At 59.9% G+C, this 18,718-nt stretch overlaps 4 protein-coding genes across 4 annotated transcripts in view; 2 read left to right on the forward strand and 2 right to left on the reverse strand.

Annotated features, from left to right (window-relative positions):
- Positions 1-1,135: 1,135 nt before the first annotated feature.
- On the reverse strand, positions 1,136-6,697 carry VOLCADRAFT_89573 (uncharacterized protein; the record flags this gene model as incomplete). The annotated part of the gene is made up of 10 exons (XM_002949235.1): positions 1,136-1,366; positions 1,607-1,809; positions 2,335-2,597; positions 2,768-3,080; positions 3,114-4,015; positions 4,161-4,183; positions 4,410-4,472; positions 4,809-4,886; positions 5,775-5,920; positions 6,481-6,697. 10 exons carry the CDS (start codon positions 6,695-6,697, stop codon positions 1,136-1,138), a joined length of 2,439 nt encoding a protein of 812 aa, XP_002949281.1.
- An 836-nt stretch (positions 6,698-7,533) lies between these two features.
- VOLCADRAFT_117089 (uncharacterized protein) lies at positions 7,534-11,402 on the forward strand (the record flags this gene model as incomplete). The annotated part of the gene is made up of 8 exons (XM_002949104.1): positions 7,534-7,571; positions 8,141-8,300; positions 8,837-8,994; positions 9,422-9,512; positions 10,109-10,239; positions 10,471-10,667; positions 10,930-11,109; positions 11,242-11,402. The coding sequence occupies 8 exons, from the start codon at positions 7,534-7,536 to the stop codon at positions 11,400-11,402; spliced, it is 1,116 nt and encodes a 371-aa protein (XP_002949150.1).
- Positions 11,403-12,464: 1,062 nt separating this feature from the next.
- Positions 12,465-13,126, reverse strand: prpL21 (plastid/chloroplast ribosomal protein L21). The gene has a single exon (XM_002949236.1). The coding sequence runs from the start codon at positions 13,088-13,090 to the stop codon at positions 12,551-12,553; it is 540 nt and encodes a 179-aa protein (XP_002949282.1). The 5' UTR covers positions 13,091-13,126; the 3' UTR covers positions 12,465-12,550.
- Positions 13,127-13,264: 138 nt separating this feature from the next.
- VOLCADRAFT_104223 (uncharacterized protein) overlaps positions 13,265-18,718 on the forward strand; it is a 7,568-nt gene continuing 2,114 nt past the window's right edge. Inside the window, exons 1-7 of the mRNA XM_002949105.1 lie at positions 13,265-13,671; positions 15,200-15,443; positions 16,001-16,051; positions 16,606-16,631; positions 17,208-17,316; positions 17,776-17,866; positions 18,286-18,408. Coding sequence (XP_002949151.1) covers positions 13,560-13,671; positions 15,200-15,443; positions 16,001-16,051; positions 16,606-16,631; positions 17,208-17,316; positions 17,776-17,866; positions 18,286-18,408 — 756 coding nt within the window. The 5' untranslated portion in view covers positions 13,265-13,559. The remainder of the gene's footprint in view (positions 13,672-15,199; positions 15,444-16,000; positions 16,052-16,605; positions 16,632-17,207; positions 17,317-17,775; positions 17,867-18,285; positions 18,409-18,718) is intronic.

Genomic DNA, 18,718 nt, shown 5'->3' on the forward strand with positions numbered 1-18,718 from the left:
TGCGGAGGGTGCATATACATCAGTAACCGAGCCGTATGTCCAGTGTCGTACAGCCTCCCTTGTGGAGTACTGCGGGATGACTGGCTGTGCCGGGGCCGAGCCCTAAGCTGACTAAGCTGACTACCCTAGTCCCTCGAGACATGTCACCAGGTGAGGTGAGGCGGGTGAGGTGGGGTGAGGCGGGTGAGAGGTGGGTGAGAGGTGGGTGAGAGGTGGGTGAGAGGTGGGTGAGGTGGGGTGAGGTGGGGTGAGGTGGGGTGAGCTGCGGTGTGCTAACCAGATACGCAAATTGGTGGATGTGTTGCTGGAAAATCCAAACAACATCAGGTCTTCATCTTGTTATTCTAACTGCCCAATTGACGATGAATCGCAACTTCTCCTGTCGTGACTCCATTGCGGAGCCAAGCAACCCAACTCGGTCAATCTGCTCTCCTATTCCAACCAAATGGTCGTGAGGCCGCAACGAGTGATGATCGGTGGTGTTGAACAAACCCAGATGACTGATCACAACTCCGCAGCTAACCTTACCTCACGCTATCAATGGTCTCCACAGGAATCGAACAGGAGACCCCTTCTATAACCTGTGATAACGTTGCAAACAACGTATGGACTTTCGACACTAAAACGACACTGATTTCGTACTGTACAACGAACTATATACATGCATGATGAATGCCGAGTCAGCCAATGGCGCAACTACCGCGCCAGGACAAGACCTCACGCGCCCAAGACGCGCTCAGCAATGCACCACCTGCCGACCCACCCTGCATCCCGCAGATCCGTGGAGTCGCAGTGATGGCTCTATCGCCTGCCACCCACCTGCCTAGACAGAACCACCGCTTCAAATACGCCAATGCGCGTTGGTGCTGTTGGTGCTGTCCGTCTTTGTGCGAATCCAACATAGCACTGTCAAATAGCCACTTCGACAGGCCATCCCACCCCACCCCAACCCAACCCAACCCACCCCTATGGTTCAGCATCCGCCACTCAAAAGACCCTGTGGGGCCGCACGCCCAGACGAGGTGCAACGTTAGATGCTGTTCCCCCAATCCCAAACCTCCCCAACGACCGAGTCGTCGGTTCGAGTCCAGAGGAGTGTTTTCTTTTATCTTTTCTTTCCACCTCTCCAGTGGCTTCATCCAGTGGCTGCAGCCCCCGCCACCTCCTGCCTCTGACCTAACCCCCCCTGTTCTTGTTGCTGCTGGCGCTGCTGCTCCGACGCCGTAGCCAGCTCAAACCGCCCCGACGGCACTGCGCCGTCCCCTCCCTCGTCCCCTCCGGTACCCTCCCTCGCCACGTAACGGTACCACAGTCCCGTGTTTGCATCGCCGTACAGCCCCGTCGCCGTATCATGGTAGTACCCCAGCTGGGACGAGTACAGGTAACCGGAATCTGGATCCAGGAAGAAGCCCCCGCGGTCCAGGGGGGGTCCAGAGGAAGCCCTTTCTGCGGGGCCACCGCCGCCATCGCCATCGCCATCGCCACCGCCGGCCGCCGCCGCCGCCGCCGCCGCCGTTACCGTCAGGTCTGTTGCTGCTGCGGTTGCTCGGGATGTTGGGTCTGTCCCTAAAGACGGTGTGGAAGCGGGAACCCCCTCTGCACTGACCTGCAGCTGCAACGGACCACCACCACCACTGCCACCTCTACTGCCACCACTACTGCCGCCCCGGCCCTCGTCGTCATCTTCATCGCCATCCTCGAACATGTCCACATCACCATCCTGAGCTGCGTTGACACTGGCCCCCGAGCCGCCGCCACCAGCGGCAAGGATCTGGTCGCCGTCACCGTCATCGGGCTGGTCGACCGTGCCTGTTACACACATACACACACAGCGGTGGCAGGTAGGCGGAAGCAGGTATGTAGGCTAGGGCGGGACGGCCCTAAGAGCGGCCAGAGGACAACAAGGGCCGTGCCATTGGGCCGGAGTGGGGCAGCGGGCAGGAGGTTCAGCACGAGGGATCACGGATGGAGGGTCCATGCGCCTCTCTCTCCCCCCGAAAAGCGGTCCAGGAGCCCGATTCCTCCTTGACTCGGGGGTGTGACCTCCTAACAGTATCCACGGCATTGAAGTGCTATGAAATGGTTAACATGTACGTCTCCTGTAAGATTCTAGCGGCTTTGGCATGGACAGTCCATTTTTGCCTGGAGGAATGAACTTTTATGGTCGGAACATTATCTATTCTTAATTTTCATCAGAACCAGGAACCATTTCTTATTATTCCGAATTCGGAATATATACTCCACAAAAAAAATGCTGATGGCAACAGCCCGCCAGCTGACCTGTCACTTCATCCGCAGACTGTCGCTTCCGCTTGGCAGTTACGCCTTCCCCACCTTCACCGCCACCGCTGCCGCCGGCAGTCGCGCCGCGGCCTTCGGGCCCCCCGGCGGGTGCGGGCCTCTTAGGGTTTGCCTTCACGGCCGTCGCCGCCTGACCCACGGGTCGGTGCCCGTCCACCGTGAGGCTCCGAACAACGTCCACACCCAAGACGCGCTGGGCCGCGCGCAGCAGCTGTTCGCGTGTGCTGTTGTACACGTCGTACATGCCGGCGGACAGCAGTAGGTTGGCGTAGCTGGTCAGAGCGTCGAACTGGCGCCTGCGGCGTTGGAGTTGGAGTTGGAGTTGGCATTTGCGGAGTGGGCACACATATCTACGTGGTTTTATGTGGAGCCACTCAAAAACAGTGATCCAAGGGTACTTATTTTCTTTTTTTGTTCTGGGGCGAATTCGGCAGCATGACCTAAGCTAGAGCCACTGAGCACACACCGCGCTTCCTTGGCCGCCTCCGATAGCTCCCCAGCTGGCGCACGTCGTCGAGCCGCCGCCGCCGCCGTCGCCTCCGCCACGGACTGCCTGGCAAGCGGTGACGGGGGCGCGTCACCAGGACACGGCTCCGCCGCCACCGCCGCTGCCGCTGCCGCCGCGGCTTCCCCCTCTCCCAGCTCCTCTTTGCGCCCTGTTCCCGCTTCCTCCATCTCCACATCGCCACCGGAAGTGCGGCTCCCACCCTGCTGCCTTCCCGCTGCCTCCACTCCCTCTTGCCCGCCGACCTCCTCCGGCGACCCCCGGCTCGGATCCGCTGCGGCGGCGGCGGCGGGGGCGGCCAGCCCACCTGGTACCGCCTGGCCCGCGGCCTCCGCCTCGTTATCCGGCCGGTCCTGCTGCATCGGCGGCGGCGGCGGCGGCGGCACAGCGGGCATGGTCGCTGCCGTCGGCGAGCCCCCCGCCACCTGCTGCTGCTCCCGCCGCTGCTTACGAAGCCGCTGCCGTTCGCCGCATGACAGGTGCGCCATTGATCCTGCGGTACCGCCGCCGCCGCCGCCGCCCTCGGCACCGCCGGGAGCACCAACGGCTACATGCCCCGTCGCGGTCTTCATTTGTACGTCATCACCTGCAGCAACCTCCGCACCATCAACACCCCCACCAGCACCGCCGCCCCGACCGGCTGCCTCCCCTTTGGAGCCATCGACATCTACTCCACCTGCACCACCAGTACCACCTGCACCACCACCATCGGTCGAGGTTGCGGGTCGCGATCTGGGTTTTCCGGCGGCGGCGCCTCCGCTGGCAGCGGCGGCGGCGGCGGCGGCAGGTTCCTCGTGCATCATCTTGCCCAGCCGCCGCAAGCCGTCCAGCGGCGTCTCCCCGGGCTGCAGCAAATCCGCCACACGCTTCTGATACACCGCCCGCTCGTCCTCGTCCAGTACGGCGCCTATGTCGTCCAGCATGTGCATGTCGTACGGTCCGTCATCGTCATCGTCATCGTCATCCTCGTCCTCAACTTTGGCATCATCTTCAGCATCGGCTTGTGCACTGCCGGTGGCTGCGGCGGCAGTACCGCCTCCGCGCTGCCGCCGGCCCTTCTTCCCCGCCGGCGCGCCGCCGCTCGCAGGTCCCCCCGCTATGCCCCCCGACCCCAGTCCGGCCGCGGCGGCGGCCTTGCGCCTTCGCGCCGCCAACTCCGGATCCGCCCTAACCTGACGATGCTCGTCCTGCATGCAAAACCGTACTTTCCTGTCGTACGCCGTATCACCACACATGGGATTGTAACGAGACGGACGTCCGGCCAAGCCACCCAGATGCGCTGGGAACGCTGCTAGCTACGCCACAGCTCTTATCGCAGTGTCGGGAACGACAACACTCACCACTCACTACTCACCAAGAGACGCCCCTAGCCCAGCTCTACGAGCCAAGTAAAGCGGTGTCAAGCCAAACCGAGGTGCGGCAGGTGCTCCGAAGTACAGCTAGCGCGGGGAACGGGTCCGATCACCACCTCGGGTGATCAGCTCAGGGCCTCAACGCAATAGCGCAATAGCCGCATCACATTATCTGGCAACTTCAGGACGATGTGATGGAGCTGATACGCACATCCGTACGTTCCCCCGTACAGCGCCGTACCGTATCGTACCATAATGCTCTCCAGCCAGGCATCTGTGTCCTCAGCCTCCAGCCGGTACTCCAGGTAGTTGCCCTGGACATACACGGAGTTGGCGGTTAGCGGTTAGCGGCAGTTGCAAGCGTCGGCTGATAACTCCTTATAATAACTCCCTATACACACACACACCTTCCAGAGTGCTGGTGCGCCTGCCCCCTTTCCCCCCCCCCCGCACCCCCCATACCACCCCGGGGTGATACAATCTTGCCATCACACCATCAGCCAGCAGGTCCACGAGCCAGCGCCAGTGTCGTTTCCCCCCCATCTCCCCGGCCACCCATACATGCCCTCTTTCCTGCTGCCCCCTATAAGACAGACGGGCAGACAGGCTTCAGGCTGTCCCCGGGCGAGCTAGCTTCCCCCCCGCCCCACCTCGGCATCGAAGTACCCCGCCTCCCGCTCCGCCCTCAGGTGGAAGGGCTCCATGGGGATACCTTCCTCGTTGTACAGCTGCGAGAGGGGGGGGCGGAGGAGGAGCGGGAGGGGGGTGGGAGGGAGGGGGGTTTAGGACGGACCACTGGCGAATGAAGCAGATACCAGAGATGGACACAGATATAGTCCAGGAGAAGAAGACAAATGCTGCACCAGGAGAATATTTTCACTGACCAGTGATGACTTGACTGGTGGTAGCCTTGGCGGCGACGTGGCCATAGCTAGGTTGCACTAGCTGCCAAGTCCAAAGTCCAAAGAAGGCGGTAAGGCGAAACAGCGGGAGGAAAACTACCTAGCCAAAACTACCTAGCGGGAGGGTGGGGAAGGAGGGAAGGGAGTTCCTGCCTGGGGCCTCTGAAACCGGCCCCAGCGCCCTCACCCAGCGGAACTGCGAGCCGGGCGGGGGAAAGACGAACCACACACGATTGAAGCTGCTGACAGGGCAAGAGAGTAGCAAACGTAAAAACTGACCGAAAGGCGTCCGTGGCGACTGTGACGACTGTGACCTCGGGATGACGAAGTGACGTTGATGTCGGAAATCCTACCTACCTAAGCCGCCAGAATTAAAAAGCTGAATAGTATAGCCAAACCGTAAAGAAGTAGGTGTAAAAAAGTAGTGAAGGCGGCGAGTAAAATAGTGCTGTCGTAAAGGTGGCCTAAAGTTGCTGGCCGGGCGGGGGGAGGACTCTCCCTGCAGCAGCCAGGCGGCTAGGAGGGCAAGCGGCCGGGCTGCTAGGAGAGGTGCGGGGCGCCAAGACTGTGGTCGCGGAGCAGGTAGACCCCAGGTCTCCGACTCAGCTCGCGATCACGCACAAGGAACCGATCCTCCCCACTTCACTTATTGCTCTGCACAACCCCCCTCCTTACTCCCCCCCTTTCCTTTCCCCCTTCCTTCACCCCCCTCACCTCCTCCGGCTCGTCGTAGTCCTCCTCGGCCGCCGCCAGGTCGTCCGGCATGGAGGTGTCCTCCAGCAGCTGCATCCGGCTGGCCTCTGCGCGGAATCGGGCGCGGCGGGTGGCGGCCAGGGCGGGGTCCAGAGAGCGGATGGGGCCTGGGGGGGCGTCACGTCGCGGCCGCACAGGGAGGAGGGGAACTGATTGGAGAGCGGGTGCGGGAGAAGGACGTGAGCGCGGGGAAAAGCCCGTGCATGTGCATGTGCATGTGCATGTGCATGTGCACAAAGGGGAAGAATTGGAAGATATATGTTATAATCCAAGGATAACGGCTAAGGATGTGGCTAAGGAGAACGTGGAAATGAGTGCATTCCATATGCAATATGGGCGACGCTTCCTTCGTTTGATTTGAGCAGCGAAACTGAGCTCGGCGGGTCAACCAGGCGTCATGAGGGGGAGGGAGAGGGAGAGGTGGTTGTATTCTGAATACAGTGTGGTTTATGTGGCAGGACAACTGGCGGATGGCGGCAGTTCCCGGAAGGATTCGAACTTCGATCGTCGGGAGGGGGCTGTCGGGAGGCAGGGACCGTGCGTGAGGGACCATGCGCATGAACACAAAATATCAGCTGGTGATGTCCAAGGGTTTAGGGGGATGGATCATCTGCTGTGGGCTCCAGGGGGCTCCAGGGGAGGTTTCGGGTGTTGGGGGGAAACGTACCTTCCGGCTCGGAAGGCATCTCCTTGTCCGTTGCCGCACGGCGTGCCCTGGCGGCTCCATCTACGGGGATACGGAAGAGAGGACTACTGAGGAGAATGGACAGGGAGCAAAAGAGGTTGGGGAAGCCAACGACTAGGGCATCCAGGTTTGCGTGAGATGCGAGTGGCTTTGGAAGCAGCGGTATTGGGGATAACGGAGCCAGCTGAAAGGGTGGCATTTCACTGGTCTCTATGCTGGTCGGCAGCTTGGCGGGTCTTTGAACGGCAGCAAAGGGCAGGGTGTGGCGCAGAGTTTTGACGGGAGGATTGGGAGGTGAGATAGATAGGCTTAGAATAGCGGAGATGCATCCGGCAGAGCTGATGACCGCATCTCAGGGGGTTGACGATGCACGCGAGGTGGGTTTGCTCGCTTGGGTAAGCGAGTAGACGAGCCACGATGCGCGGCGAATGATGATGAATTGCGGTCCCGAGTTTTGGCTCGGGAACATGAAATTATTGTTTCGTCCTCAATGATAAGGCAGGCGGCCCTAAGGTTACGTGGCCATGTTTACCTTCCCCGGGAAGAATGGTTTGCCGTCGACGCTCTGCAGGGCCTATCTCCTCCTCTGTAATATGCACCTCTAATATTTCATCACTATTTGCAAAGCGGACGCGCCTGTCGTGGTTGCCCTGCCTACCGGCATCACCCGTGGGCCTGGGGTCACTCGTAACCATGTCGACAACCTAGATGAAGCATACAGCAGCAAAAAAGTTACAACTTCAGTAGGCTAAGCATACGTGCGGAAGTCCGATACACTTCGCAATCCTGGTCTCGGAGCGCTTTGACAGTTAAGAAACAAGGAGCGTACGTGGAAAATGCTAGCTTGGACTTAGCTTTTACTTTTGGTTTTGAAATTGACGTTGATTAGGCAACTGCCTTAACAAGGTCCATCCTCTTATCTGTATGAAAGCTTCTCCCAGATCTTGGCGCTCCTTGCCGCTCCTGGCCGGAACATCCCCTCGGCTTAATTTCTTTTACCTGTGGCCCTGAGCTTAGGATTTACCAACTGACGAAATGCCTGGTACACCCAACGTCTTGGAACTCGTACATAGGTGCGTATGTCGATGCAGAAAGAGTCCCACCACCAGGGGTTTCGTGCGTGCACCAATATGTTTTGGCACTATTCAATCACATTGGAGCTCTGGCGTTGAATTGATCTCGGCAGGCGGGTTGTCAATCGTGTGGTGGGCGCAAACCAGGGTCCCCTACGTGGCCCATCCCCTTAACCTATCACCACGCCACAACTCCATCACCTTACAACCTGCGCTTTTCTCTTGCTCCAAACCGCACCGCGCCATGTTTCGAGGCGTTCCGTGCGTGGTCCCCAATTTCCTGATACCCAACCAGCTTTCCCCAGCCCCTTGAGTCAGCCAGCATTCTTGTAGCCAGTCTCGCCTTGACCCAAATAGACGCCCTTACTCCCGTCCAGACCGTCAGCTCATCACCAATAGCACCACCGCCACCACTTCTGTCGCCGCCACACCACCACTACGAGACCCGTAGCAGGCCTGCCCAACACCTCCTCCCACGTACCTTGACCCGACCAGACACAGTCCATATCCCTCTCCCCTCCTTGTACTCCTCATTGTGTTGTTGCCCGTACCGGTCTGGACGGTCTCAGGTCTTGCTCTGAGGTGACAGGGCTACATGTAGAGCACGTACGGATTGACGACATAGCGGTTTCGGAGCTGGCGGCGGAACTAGTCGCAGCTGCGGATGACGTGCGTGGTGCCGTACGAGGGCTACCGCTGCCCATCAAGTTCAGCAGCGTTGAGCAGGAGGTGCGACAGAGGGGGCCCGGCAGGGTGGCCTGGGCTGGGCTGAGCCAGACGGCAGGAGGAGGCATTCTTACGGGGTTGGTAGTGTTAGGACAGATGATTGAATATCTGCCCTACCAGTACCAACCCGCTGGATGGAGGATGGCAGGATAGGTACTAGTCCATAGAGGAACCTTAAGAGTACCTACGTCTCCGCCCCCACGACTGCCGCCCTCAGCTGTCCTCTACACCAGTATGGTGGACAGCTCGGTGGACTTGGTAGCGGGGCGCCCCCAGCGGGGTGGTGAGGTGGTCCATGTGCATCGTGAGTTGAGGATGTGGTGCTGGTGGCGGTGATGTGTGCGCGGAGGGAGGGTCTGTGCCGCCACAGGCCCCCAGTCGCAGGTGATGGTGTCGGGGGGGGTACGGCTTTTTCCCTTTTCCCCTTCCCCTCCACTCAACTTGGCGACTGTTTGGCCTTCTATGTCTCCCCCGTCCTGCTTCCCCCCTATCCCACCCTACCCCACCCGCCCGACTGCTGTTTTCGGCTCTGATTGCAGCTAACTCTCCTGGCGTTGTACCACCTGCTGGATTTTGGATCCGGGTACGACAAGCAGCTGCAGCGGCTTCCCGGCGGTCGCGATGCTCGTGAGACTTTGTTGTACGGCCTCATCGGATTGCACCTTGGAGGCACTCGACTGGACCACCACAAACTCAAGTGAGGGGGCCTTATGGGTTAGGGACCGGTCTGGCTGTTAGAAGGGGGAGAATGGAGGTGCAATCGCTGAGAGTTCGTTAGTGGGTTATAAGTGTCCTGTGAACCACCCCACCCTACCATACCCACTCCTAACCTACCTACCTAACCTGTGTCCAAAGGACCTCCGTTATAGAGAGGGGGAGGAGGAGCGAGGAGGGGGGGGGATGAAAAGGGCTCCCAAGGCAACGAACTTCATTGCCGCCTAACTAAGGCGAGTAAATTGCATTACAAAATATATCTCATTGTTTAAAGAGTAACGCCGATGGCTTTAGCCAGCCTGCCTGGAAAGGCACACTGTGAGCTGGTACGGCTAAGTACACCTCGCAACCGCCATCGACCCCGCGGGGGGCTAACAATTCCCCGCCTCCGCCTCCACCGCTACCGCCAGGTCGTTCTCCATGTACGACATCCACCAGGTGTTTGGCATCGATGCGACGACGGAAGTGGCCGTCATGCCGGGCGTCACCATGTCCAAGCCGGTAGGTTGGTCGGGTCGGGTCCGTCGTCGGGTCCGTACGAGGGCCTCAGCCGGCTTTGACCAGCTTTGAACCTAGCCGGGTGGTGGTGCTGGTGGGGCGGTGGTGGCGGCCAGGGAGTGAGCGCTACCTTCGACCAGTCGGTGGCGCGGGCTGGCGGAACCTAGACGCCCCCCAACTACCGTGACTACCCCATCCCAAACGATGCCGCTCCCGCGCAACCTACACGTACTGCCGTCATCTGGTCGGGGGTGCGAGACGTCTTGGGAGACCGGTAGGGAGTCCTGCTCGGGTTTCGTTGCGTCCGCAGCACCCGCCTTCTCCTCTCCCGGCCTCGTATGCTGCACCATTTCCTTACCCCTTCCTGAACCCATTATGCTTGTCCTCCGCCTTGTTCCTCGCCTTCTCCTTGTTGTTGTTGTTGTTGTTATTGCATTCCTAAGGTGCCCCTTCCCGCCCTCCCCTTCCTTCCCCTCCCCCTGGTTCGGTCTGGTATCATCGTCACCTTAGCCATTCGCTTGCCGACTCCCGCCCTCCCCTAACCAACAGTTCCAATATGATCTCCATCCATCGCATCCCCGTGTTTCCCGGCCCCTCAGGGCCCCCTCCAGCCGCTGTGCAAGCTGATGGTGGCCGTGCTCAATGAGACGGGGAGTATCCTGGCGGATCAGGGGGTCAAGACTCCAGGGGAGCTGCTCATATCGGTGGCGGAGGGGCTCAAGAAGGCGGGGTAGGTGGGTGGGTGAGCGGGAGGGGGGTGGGCAAAGGCAACGAGTGTTGGGAGGGGGTCTGGTTGGTGGATTACCGTGGGCCCACTACCACAATCTCCAGCACTACATGGTAGAGGCTGGTCGTCTGCCTTGGCAGTGCTGTTGACGCCTTTCCCTTCCCCGTTGCTTTTGTTGCGCTGCCAAACGTAGCACTTCCTGTCGTGAACCTAGCCGCCTGCCCTGCCCTGCAGCCGCACGACAGCCAGCGCTTTCGTAGAAGAGCTGGTCGACACGCTGCCCGCTTTCAGGGATGTCGTACTGTACGATGGCCGTACACTGACGCTGCACCGGAAGGCCCAGAACCTGGCTGCTGATCTGGCCGTTGTGCACGGCAGTCGGGACGAGCGATTTCTCTTTCCAGATGTGGACCAGTTGACGGCGGACTCCGGTGCGAACCGACGGGGGTTGCAGGCGGCTTTGCGAAGTCGGGATTTGTGTGTGGGATTTCCATTTCGGTGGGATCCTAAGGTTGAAATCAAGGACGTTCGGGAAGGGCGGGTGTTTGTCATGCATGGTTGGAAATTGCATTGGGGATTACGGAGTTTTGGGGCTGGAGTTTGACATTCATGGTTTCTAGCTTGCATCGCGTTAAATCACAGGACAGTTCATGTACGACACACCCTGCGGCTGGCCCCCTCCACCATCCCCAGGTGGCACCACAATCGCTGTCCTCAGAGCCAAGGGCGTACTGCGCCTATCTGAGGAACTTACTGCGATCTTGGACAGCGGCGCCGAGCTGCCGGCGGGGCCGCACGAGCGGGCGCTGCGCGCTGCGGCCGTCACGGCCTGTGACCGCCTTGTCACCGCGGCGGCGGCGGCGGTGCGGACAGGTGAGGCGACGGCGTCGTCAGGAGCAGCTGACGAGGGGGCAACGGCGGCGCCTGCCACGGAGGGGGCTGGGCAGGAGCCTGAGGCTGCTTCGACAGCACCGCCAGCTACCGCTGCAACGGCACAACGCGGAGTCCAACATGAACGCGGGAGCAATGCCGGCAAGGGGGACAGCGGCAGCGCGTGCTTGCGAGCGGTGGATGTGGGGGCATACCTATCGTACCTAGCTGAGGAAGGCCGGGAGCTGCATGGCAAGATAACGAAGCATGTAACCACGGGCATTACAGCGTACTAGCGGGCATGAGAACCCGACGGAGCTGCCGTGGGGGCTGTGGCGGGTGTCTGCCTTTCTGGTGGAGTTGTTGGTCTGGTTGCTCGTTGCGAACGGGTGGAGTCCGGGATGGTGTGTAGGCCCCGTCACGGCACATCGGTTCATTAGAGTTTGGAGTTGAGGAATACGTGTCGATATGTGTCCTGTGCTTTTCCATTCATTCCTCGTGCAATGCTGGTACTTCCTGGTTGAAGGCGCCGGCTTCGGCTGAGAGGGTCACTTCATTCCAGCCGCGTAAACCCATCTAGGTCACGGCATGTATTATAATTGTGTGCATGGATCGGAGCTGTTGGCTGTTGTAAAGATCCGCTGCCATGGCTGACGCAAAGGACGGAGCTGATGACGCTGATACCACTCGATTGACAAGGTGAAGCGTGTCCCCCTGCGCATCCGTCCATGGAAGCGGTTGTCGCTGAAGATTGGCACCGGGGCAACCTAAACTCCTAGGAGGCACTGCCACGTGTCACGGCTGCAATCGTACGTTGAGCGCTCAAGCCCGCTGCACACCTTTACTTGCATCTAAAATCGGGAACCAGGCGGCAAACTCTCCGCAAATTCAAACAGACGTGGAGCCAAGCTGCGTTACAAGCCCGAAGTCATACCCTCCGCTTCATATTCCGCGCAACGGCGGCTCCTGCTTGTGACCTAGCAAAGTCTTCTCTGGCCCGTTGTGCCGTAGTGAATCGGGGCGGGTAAAAGTCAGCACGGTCGGGAAAACAACCCGCACAAACCCCGCCTTAGTTACTTCCGCTAGACTGGCTCGCGATCCAACAGCCACGACCACACAAAATCATCCCCTGGATGCCACATGCACCGCCTGGGTCAGGCGCTGCTTCGTTATGGACTCGTCCCTCCCAGTGGTTACTTAGAGAAATTCACGCCCCGTAAACCATGCACGCGCTGAGTGCGCCAGTCGCCGCCTGGAAAAAGGTGACAGGGCAAGCCCAGGTGCATAATGGATCCTAAACCAACCCCTTGATACCCCCCTCATGTGCCTGCTTGACCCTGGACAAGCTGCGGCCGCCCGGCATATGGCGTAAGGTCCAAGACTCCACCGCAACTCAAAGCAGAATCCTAGCAGAATCCAGTTCATAACAGTTGTTTCAGCTCAATTACTGTGCCTCAACCTTCGTAACCATGAACTTGGACAGCTCCTGCCTGTGGCCCTGCTTGCGCCGGTAGTGCTTCTTCGGCCGCATCTTGTAAACAATGATCTTTGGCCCACGCAGCTCCTCAATAATCTCTGCCTCCACGTTCACATTGCTGAGGTAAGGCTTGCCGACGGTGAGCTTGCCGTCATGCTTAAGGGCAAGCACGCGGCCGAACTGAATCTTTGAGCCCACATCCGCCTTAAGCCGATTGCAAGTATACCACTTGCCGGGCTCCACAAACATCTGGGTGCCGCCAATCTCAACGATGGCGTAGGTCGCCGGGGGAGCGATGCTCAATGGCGACGGGTGCACCTTTTGTGGCTTCTCAGCGACCTCCGCAGCCGCAGCTTGGCAAACGATATGCTGAACTTGACGGCTGGAGGACGGGATGGCACATGTAACACGAGCCTTGGCCGCCACGCAAACGCGGCTGGTGAAAGGGACGGGCCTGCTTGTGGTGGCAGTTCCCGCCTTGCGGGACAAGACGTTTGCCAGAGCCATTTCTCTATTAAAATTAAACGGAATGACCCTGAAACTAAGGCTCTGTAAACTGAACTGACCAACCTCCCAGCTCACAAGCTTCACAGCGCGCAAGGCCCACTTCGTACGCCCCTCACTCATCGCCTTCGCGTTGTTGCCCAAATTGGCACAGAATTGCGCAATTCGGTTGCATTGGAACCCACTGTAAACCTTGGATGATAATTGCTCGCGTTGCTTCATCACCTTGTACACTTCACTCCGAGCGTAATCCCCAGACAGCTCCTAGCTTCCCAGGACATCCATACCGACGAGTAACCGTGTTAAATTTAAATCATAGAGATTGTTTGTCTGCGCCATCAGCCGATCTTGGCCCGGGTCGTGACTGCAATTGTGACAGTGCTCGCCTCGCGAACCCCCCCAAGCCGCCTCCTTTGGGACACAGTCGGAACTGACGCTGCGGACGCAGATCACTTCTTGATTATTAGCAGTCATGGTTTCAAAAGCCCAGACCAACGGGCACGCAAAGCCGGCACCCGTGCCGGTCCTTACACATGTCGCGCCTAGCGTGCCTCCGCCGGCTGGCGTTCGCCTTTACTCAGACGGTACGCTCATCCCCGCTTACTCTCTCGGCTCTAGCTTTGTGTTTCCACTGTTGCCCTCGATCCATCTAGCTGCTGCATAAGGTGCATGCCCGATCGACACGGTCCCTGTTAAGAGTTCATCTGTAACGACCCCAGCTTGCCGTACCCATGATCTGAAAACTGTTCATTGCGCAACATAACCCATGCGACTCTAAGGTCCCCTGGACGTCGCAACAGTGGCCAACTCCCTTTTTGCACCGCCGCTCCACCCATCCCTATCCTCCCTTGATCAATCGCACCTGCTGCTGCATCCAGGCCCTCTTCCACAACCTGATAGTCAAAGTGTCAAAGGGCTTCTTCGCCTTTTCATGGCTTAACCGCCTCTCTGCGACTCTTATCTAATTTGGTCAGCACGGCTGAGCCCCAATTTGGTCAGCACGGCTGAGCCCCAATTTGGTTAGCACGGCTGAGCCCCAATTTGGTTAGCACGGCTGAGCCCCAATACGCACCTGTACATGTAGAACGGGACACACAGAAGACACAATTAGCTGATTACGGCCCCACCAGAGCAGGTTACCCGCGAAAACAACTGAGCAGCAGCAGGCAGCGGTCAAACTGCCTTTGAGTCCAGCTAAACTTCCGTGCCCTGGAGCAACACTGCTGCTGCTTCTGATGCAACTCAGTATCGGACGTTGCACAACCACCATGTCTTGTGTGTACTTGCTATCAGCCATCTGCTATCTGCTGAACCCACTCCGGCAGCGGCCGCGACGTAATCCGAGTGTCGTATCATACATATATATACACACACACGCATACGCACACACACGTACTTCTGCTGCCCTTCCCCTTTCCCCCGTGTTGGCGTCCTGGGGTGTCTGAGCCTGGCCCCTTGCGTTCCGGGCGCGCGGACTGATGTTTTGTGGGACTGACCTGGTGGCCCTAGGATGAGGCCTTTGGATAACTTTTTTCCTTTTCCGGCCCCGGTTCCTCCCGGGGCCAGAGACGTCCCCTGAATCCAAAAGAAGCCGCCAAGTAATCCCCGGTTCGATGTCCCTTAGAGCCGTACCTGCTCGTCTACCAGCCTGGGCTCGCCCCCCCTCGGAACCCGCCGCTCCGCCCCTCTGTTCGTTCGGCTGGAGTCAAGCCCTGTTTCCCCCCTGGAGTCAAGCCGCCTCATAGTCCCTGAGGCGCTATCCGCCCCGTATCATCTACTAGTTTTAGTGCTTTGGGCGTCGGCGGTACAAGACCTCCCACCTGCATTGATACTGTTTATTACGCGCACGCACCCGGGTCCGCACCTGGGTCCGCACCTGCACGTGTGCTGCTACACAGGGCCATAACTTCCCCCACCACTACCACCAACACCAACACCACCATCTGGGTCGGTTTGTCTTTTTCTTTGAGACCCCTTCTGGTCCCCGCTTCCTTACGTACCCTCCCTCACCTCTCCCCTCACCTCTCCCAGCAGCTTCACTCGTTCGTGGTTCGTCTTTCCTCACACCTCACCTCTCACCTCACCTCTCCCCTCACCTCTCCCCTCACCAAGGAATCAAGCCCGACCAGAAGCAGAACGTGTTTGTGATGCTGCTGGCGGGCATCACCTTGTCCATCTACGTGGGCTTCATGAACTACTTTCTGATGATGATGATTGCGTCGTACTGGAGCGTCACTGCGCGGTACCTGGTGATTGCGCTGCTGAGCACGCTGGCGCTGCCGTGCAAGCCGGTGCTGTGGCCCGCATTCAACCGGCTGTGGATCTTCAAGACGTGGCGCCACTACTTCCACTTCAGGTGCCGTCCCGCGGGTCGGTATCCACTTAGGGCTTCTTCCTTCCCTGGAGGGGGCTACGATGTGCCGCTGTTGCGGCTGCGGCTGCGGCTGCGACCACTGGGCAGGAGAAGGGGGGCTGGAAGGAGAACAACAACAAGAAAAAGAGGAGGAAGAAGAAGGGTTGCTTTATGGATGATGGGGCCCTCAACCTAATTTTAACCCCTAAGTTTCCAAGCGGTTGGAGTTGGTGGCTCGCGCCGGTCGTTGGGGACGTTTTTGCCGTTAGTCAGTTGTTTACAGCGAATAATGTCACCAGCCGCTGATCCGCATGTAGCCGCCCGAAGAGAGAAAGGGAGGGAGAGAGGGAGAGGAAGGAGCTATGGGAGGTATACTTCCTCCTGGGTGGTAATCCTCCGTGCCCCCGCGCCTCCTCCCCTCCCCCTCGCCCTCTACGACTGGTACACTCTTGCCCTGGCAGCACCTTCACTCGTTTGTGGTTCGTCTTTCCCCCTCGCCCCACCTCGCTAGTGATTCGCCTTCCCCCCTCAACCCACCTGCCCGCGCCCTTCCCCTCCAGCTTCCTGGTTGAGGAGAGTCTGGATGCCAAGAAGCGCTACATCATTGTCGAGTGAGTCGCGGCACCTACGACCTGTCGCGTCCATGACTACTATACCGTACTGTACTGTACTGTACTGTACTGCGGTACATTGGGCTCACCTCGGCCCCTGCTGACCTGGCCATGTACGCCTTTCTTGACTTGGCCCTGCACGCGAGTCTCGCCATCTGCCTCGTAATGAGGTGTAAGGTGCCGATGTGTGTGTGTTTGCGTTTGTGTGTGATGGGGCCGGCACTTGTTGGGGTGGGGGGCATATGGGGGGAAGGTGGAGAGCACTCCAGGAACCGCGTGCCGCCTCGTGCCGCGTGTCGGCTTGCCGGGTTGCGGGCGTTGAAGGCGGAATGAGGACCACCTCTCACCCCACCGCCGGGGCCCCCTGTCCGGTCCGGTCGGGCAAGCAGTTCCCCCTGTGTGCGCGGGCTGTCCAGTCCCCCGTTCAACTAAACACCAACTAACCAACGGACAACAGCTCAACGAAACCGGGCCCCGTGTCCCCCCTTTCCCCTCTTCCCTCCTCCGTGGCTGCCCCCGACCTGCCGTACTGCCGCTAAACCCCTTCTCCGCAGGTTCCCACACGGCGCCTTTCCAATAGGTGAGCAGGCTGGGTGGGGAGGGGAAGGTGTTAAAGGGGGAGGGAGGGAGGGACGGGGAGGGAGGGACGGGGAGGGAGGGCGGGGAAAGAGGAATCAGAAAGGTGAGGTTGCCGGGTAGATGCGGTGGGGAGGAGTAATACCATGATGGTGCGGGGAGTACCGGGGAGTACCGGCCGGGCTGCCACACACACACACACACACAAACACACGTAGGCGGGGGTATGGGGGGGGGAAACAGCAATCTACCGCTGGGTCCTATGGTGGCCCCCAGTTGCCATTGCCAGTAGAGTCGCGATTGGGTCACTAAATCTTGAGGACCATTGTGCGGCGGATGATGGCGGGTAAGTCCCTACAGTTGTGGGCTCTGATGGCGTGGTGGTTATTCTGTTGGACCGTGAGGAGGGGTCTCCCCTCAGCTCGTGAAGCGGGGGGAGGACCGTCATCGCCGTCCAGCCCCCTCCGTCCCCCTCCTTCGCCTCGCCCTCTTTCCCGTTAGCAAACATCCGCCCCCCACCTCCCCTCCCCTCCCCTTTCCTCCCCGGCCCGAATCCCCGCATCCCTTTCTTAACACACAGGCCCCGTGGTCGCCGGCACTCTGATGCAGACGCTCTTTCCGGAGCTCCGAATTTACAGTGTGGCCGCGTCGGTTGTGTTTTACATCCCCTTCTGGCGGCACTTCATCACGTAAGGGCGCTATTAGGGCCGGGGGGAAGGGAGGAGGCGAGCTGGGCCGAAGGGGGGTGGCCCCCGGGATGTTGTTGCTGTCACGTGGAACCGTCCGGTACCGTGTTGTCCGTGTTGCCCGGGATGGGCTGGGATGGCTGGGGGCTGTGCTGGGGGCTGTGCTGGGGGCTGTGCGGCAACACTGTTCGTGAGCGGATGTGAGGCGTTGTGTGCTGCACCTGGTCCCTCATCGGCGCGGAGTTGGCGTCCATGTTGCATGCCATTGGATTGCATTGCATTGCACGACCTGTGCTGCCACCACTTTTCCCGCCGTCGGCCCCCTTTTGTTTGATCCGTGACGGCCAACAGCAAACGTTCGTTCCTCCTCGTGTACGCCTCCGCCTCATCCACCCTCTCCCCCCCGTCCCCTCCCCCTCCTCCTCTCCCCCCCGTCTCCCCTCCTCGCCCCTGGTCGGTCAGGTGGATTGGCTCAGTTCCCGCCACCTCTCAGAACTTCAAGCGGCTTCTGAAGAAGGGCAGTGTGGCGGTGGTGGTGGGCGGCATTGCGGAGGTGTGTGCGTGTGTGTGTGCGTGGGGGGAGGGGGAATGGGTCCCGCTGCCGCCCTGGGGCCTGGCGGCGCAGGGGGGGGAAATCGGAGGGAGGGAGTACAGCTGAAGGGCTCATCGGTGAGTCCGGTGAGCTGTCTCTCGGGACCTCTCCCGCAGTCCGATGGAGAGGTGGAGGGGGGGCGTGGAAGGAGGCACTGAAGGGGCAGTTAAATCGGCCTCCCTGGGGGCTATTCCAACCTGGGGGGTGCTATACCCCCGGCTCCATCCCCCCCCGCCGCCCCTTGCTTACCTCCGCCTCTGTCCGCGTGGACGTAACCCTAACCGCCCCCTCCCCCCCTTCCCCCGGGTTTTCTAATTTCCCCGCCTATGAGAATCCCTCCCTCTGCCCCCCCCCGGGTATGATGTTACTGGATGTTCCAGATGTACATGGGTCACCCGCTCCGGGAGCGAGTGAAGCTGAAGGGGCGGCGGGGGTTCGCCAAGATCGCCCTGGAGGAGCAGGTGGACGGTATTGTGCCCGTGTACTACTTCGGGAACAGCCAGGTGGGTGTGGGGTGGGGGGGAGGGAGGGGAGGGGAGGGGAGGGAGACGGAGGAAGACGGAGGGGGGGAGGGAGGAGGGCTGCTTACCTATGTACCCTGGTTAACTACCTACCTGGCTGGTTGGCTGGAGGCTACTTGGCCGCCCGGTGGTTCTCCCGGCGCCTTTCCTTTTACGTGGCTATAACTGCCTTTCCCCCTTGTTTGTACATCTCACCACACGTCAGCTCTCCCTCTCCCCTCCCTCTCCCTCACCCTCTCCCCCCCTCACCCTGGCTGATCCTGAAGTAGTACACGGGCACAATACCGTCCAC

The sequence above is a fragment of the Volvox carteri genome, assembly GCF_000143455.1.
Source record: "Volvox carteri f. nagariensis unplaced genomic scaffold VOLCAscaffold_13, whole genome shotgun sequence".
Taxonomy (NCBI): domain Eukaryota; kingdom Viridiplantae; phylum Chlorophyta; class Chlorophyceae; order Chlamydomonadales; family Volvocaceae; genus Volvox; species Volvox carteri.

Excerpts from the sequence above, each read along its gene's own strand:
- prpL21 (XM_002949236.1), bottom strand. The coding sequence starts at position 13,090 with ATGGCTCTGGCAAACGTCTTGTCCCGCAAGGCGGGAACTGCCACCACA.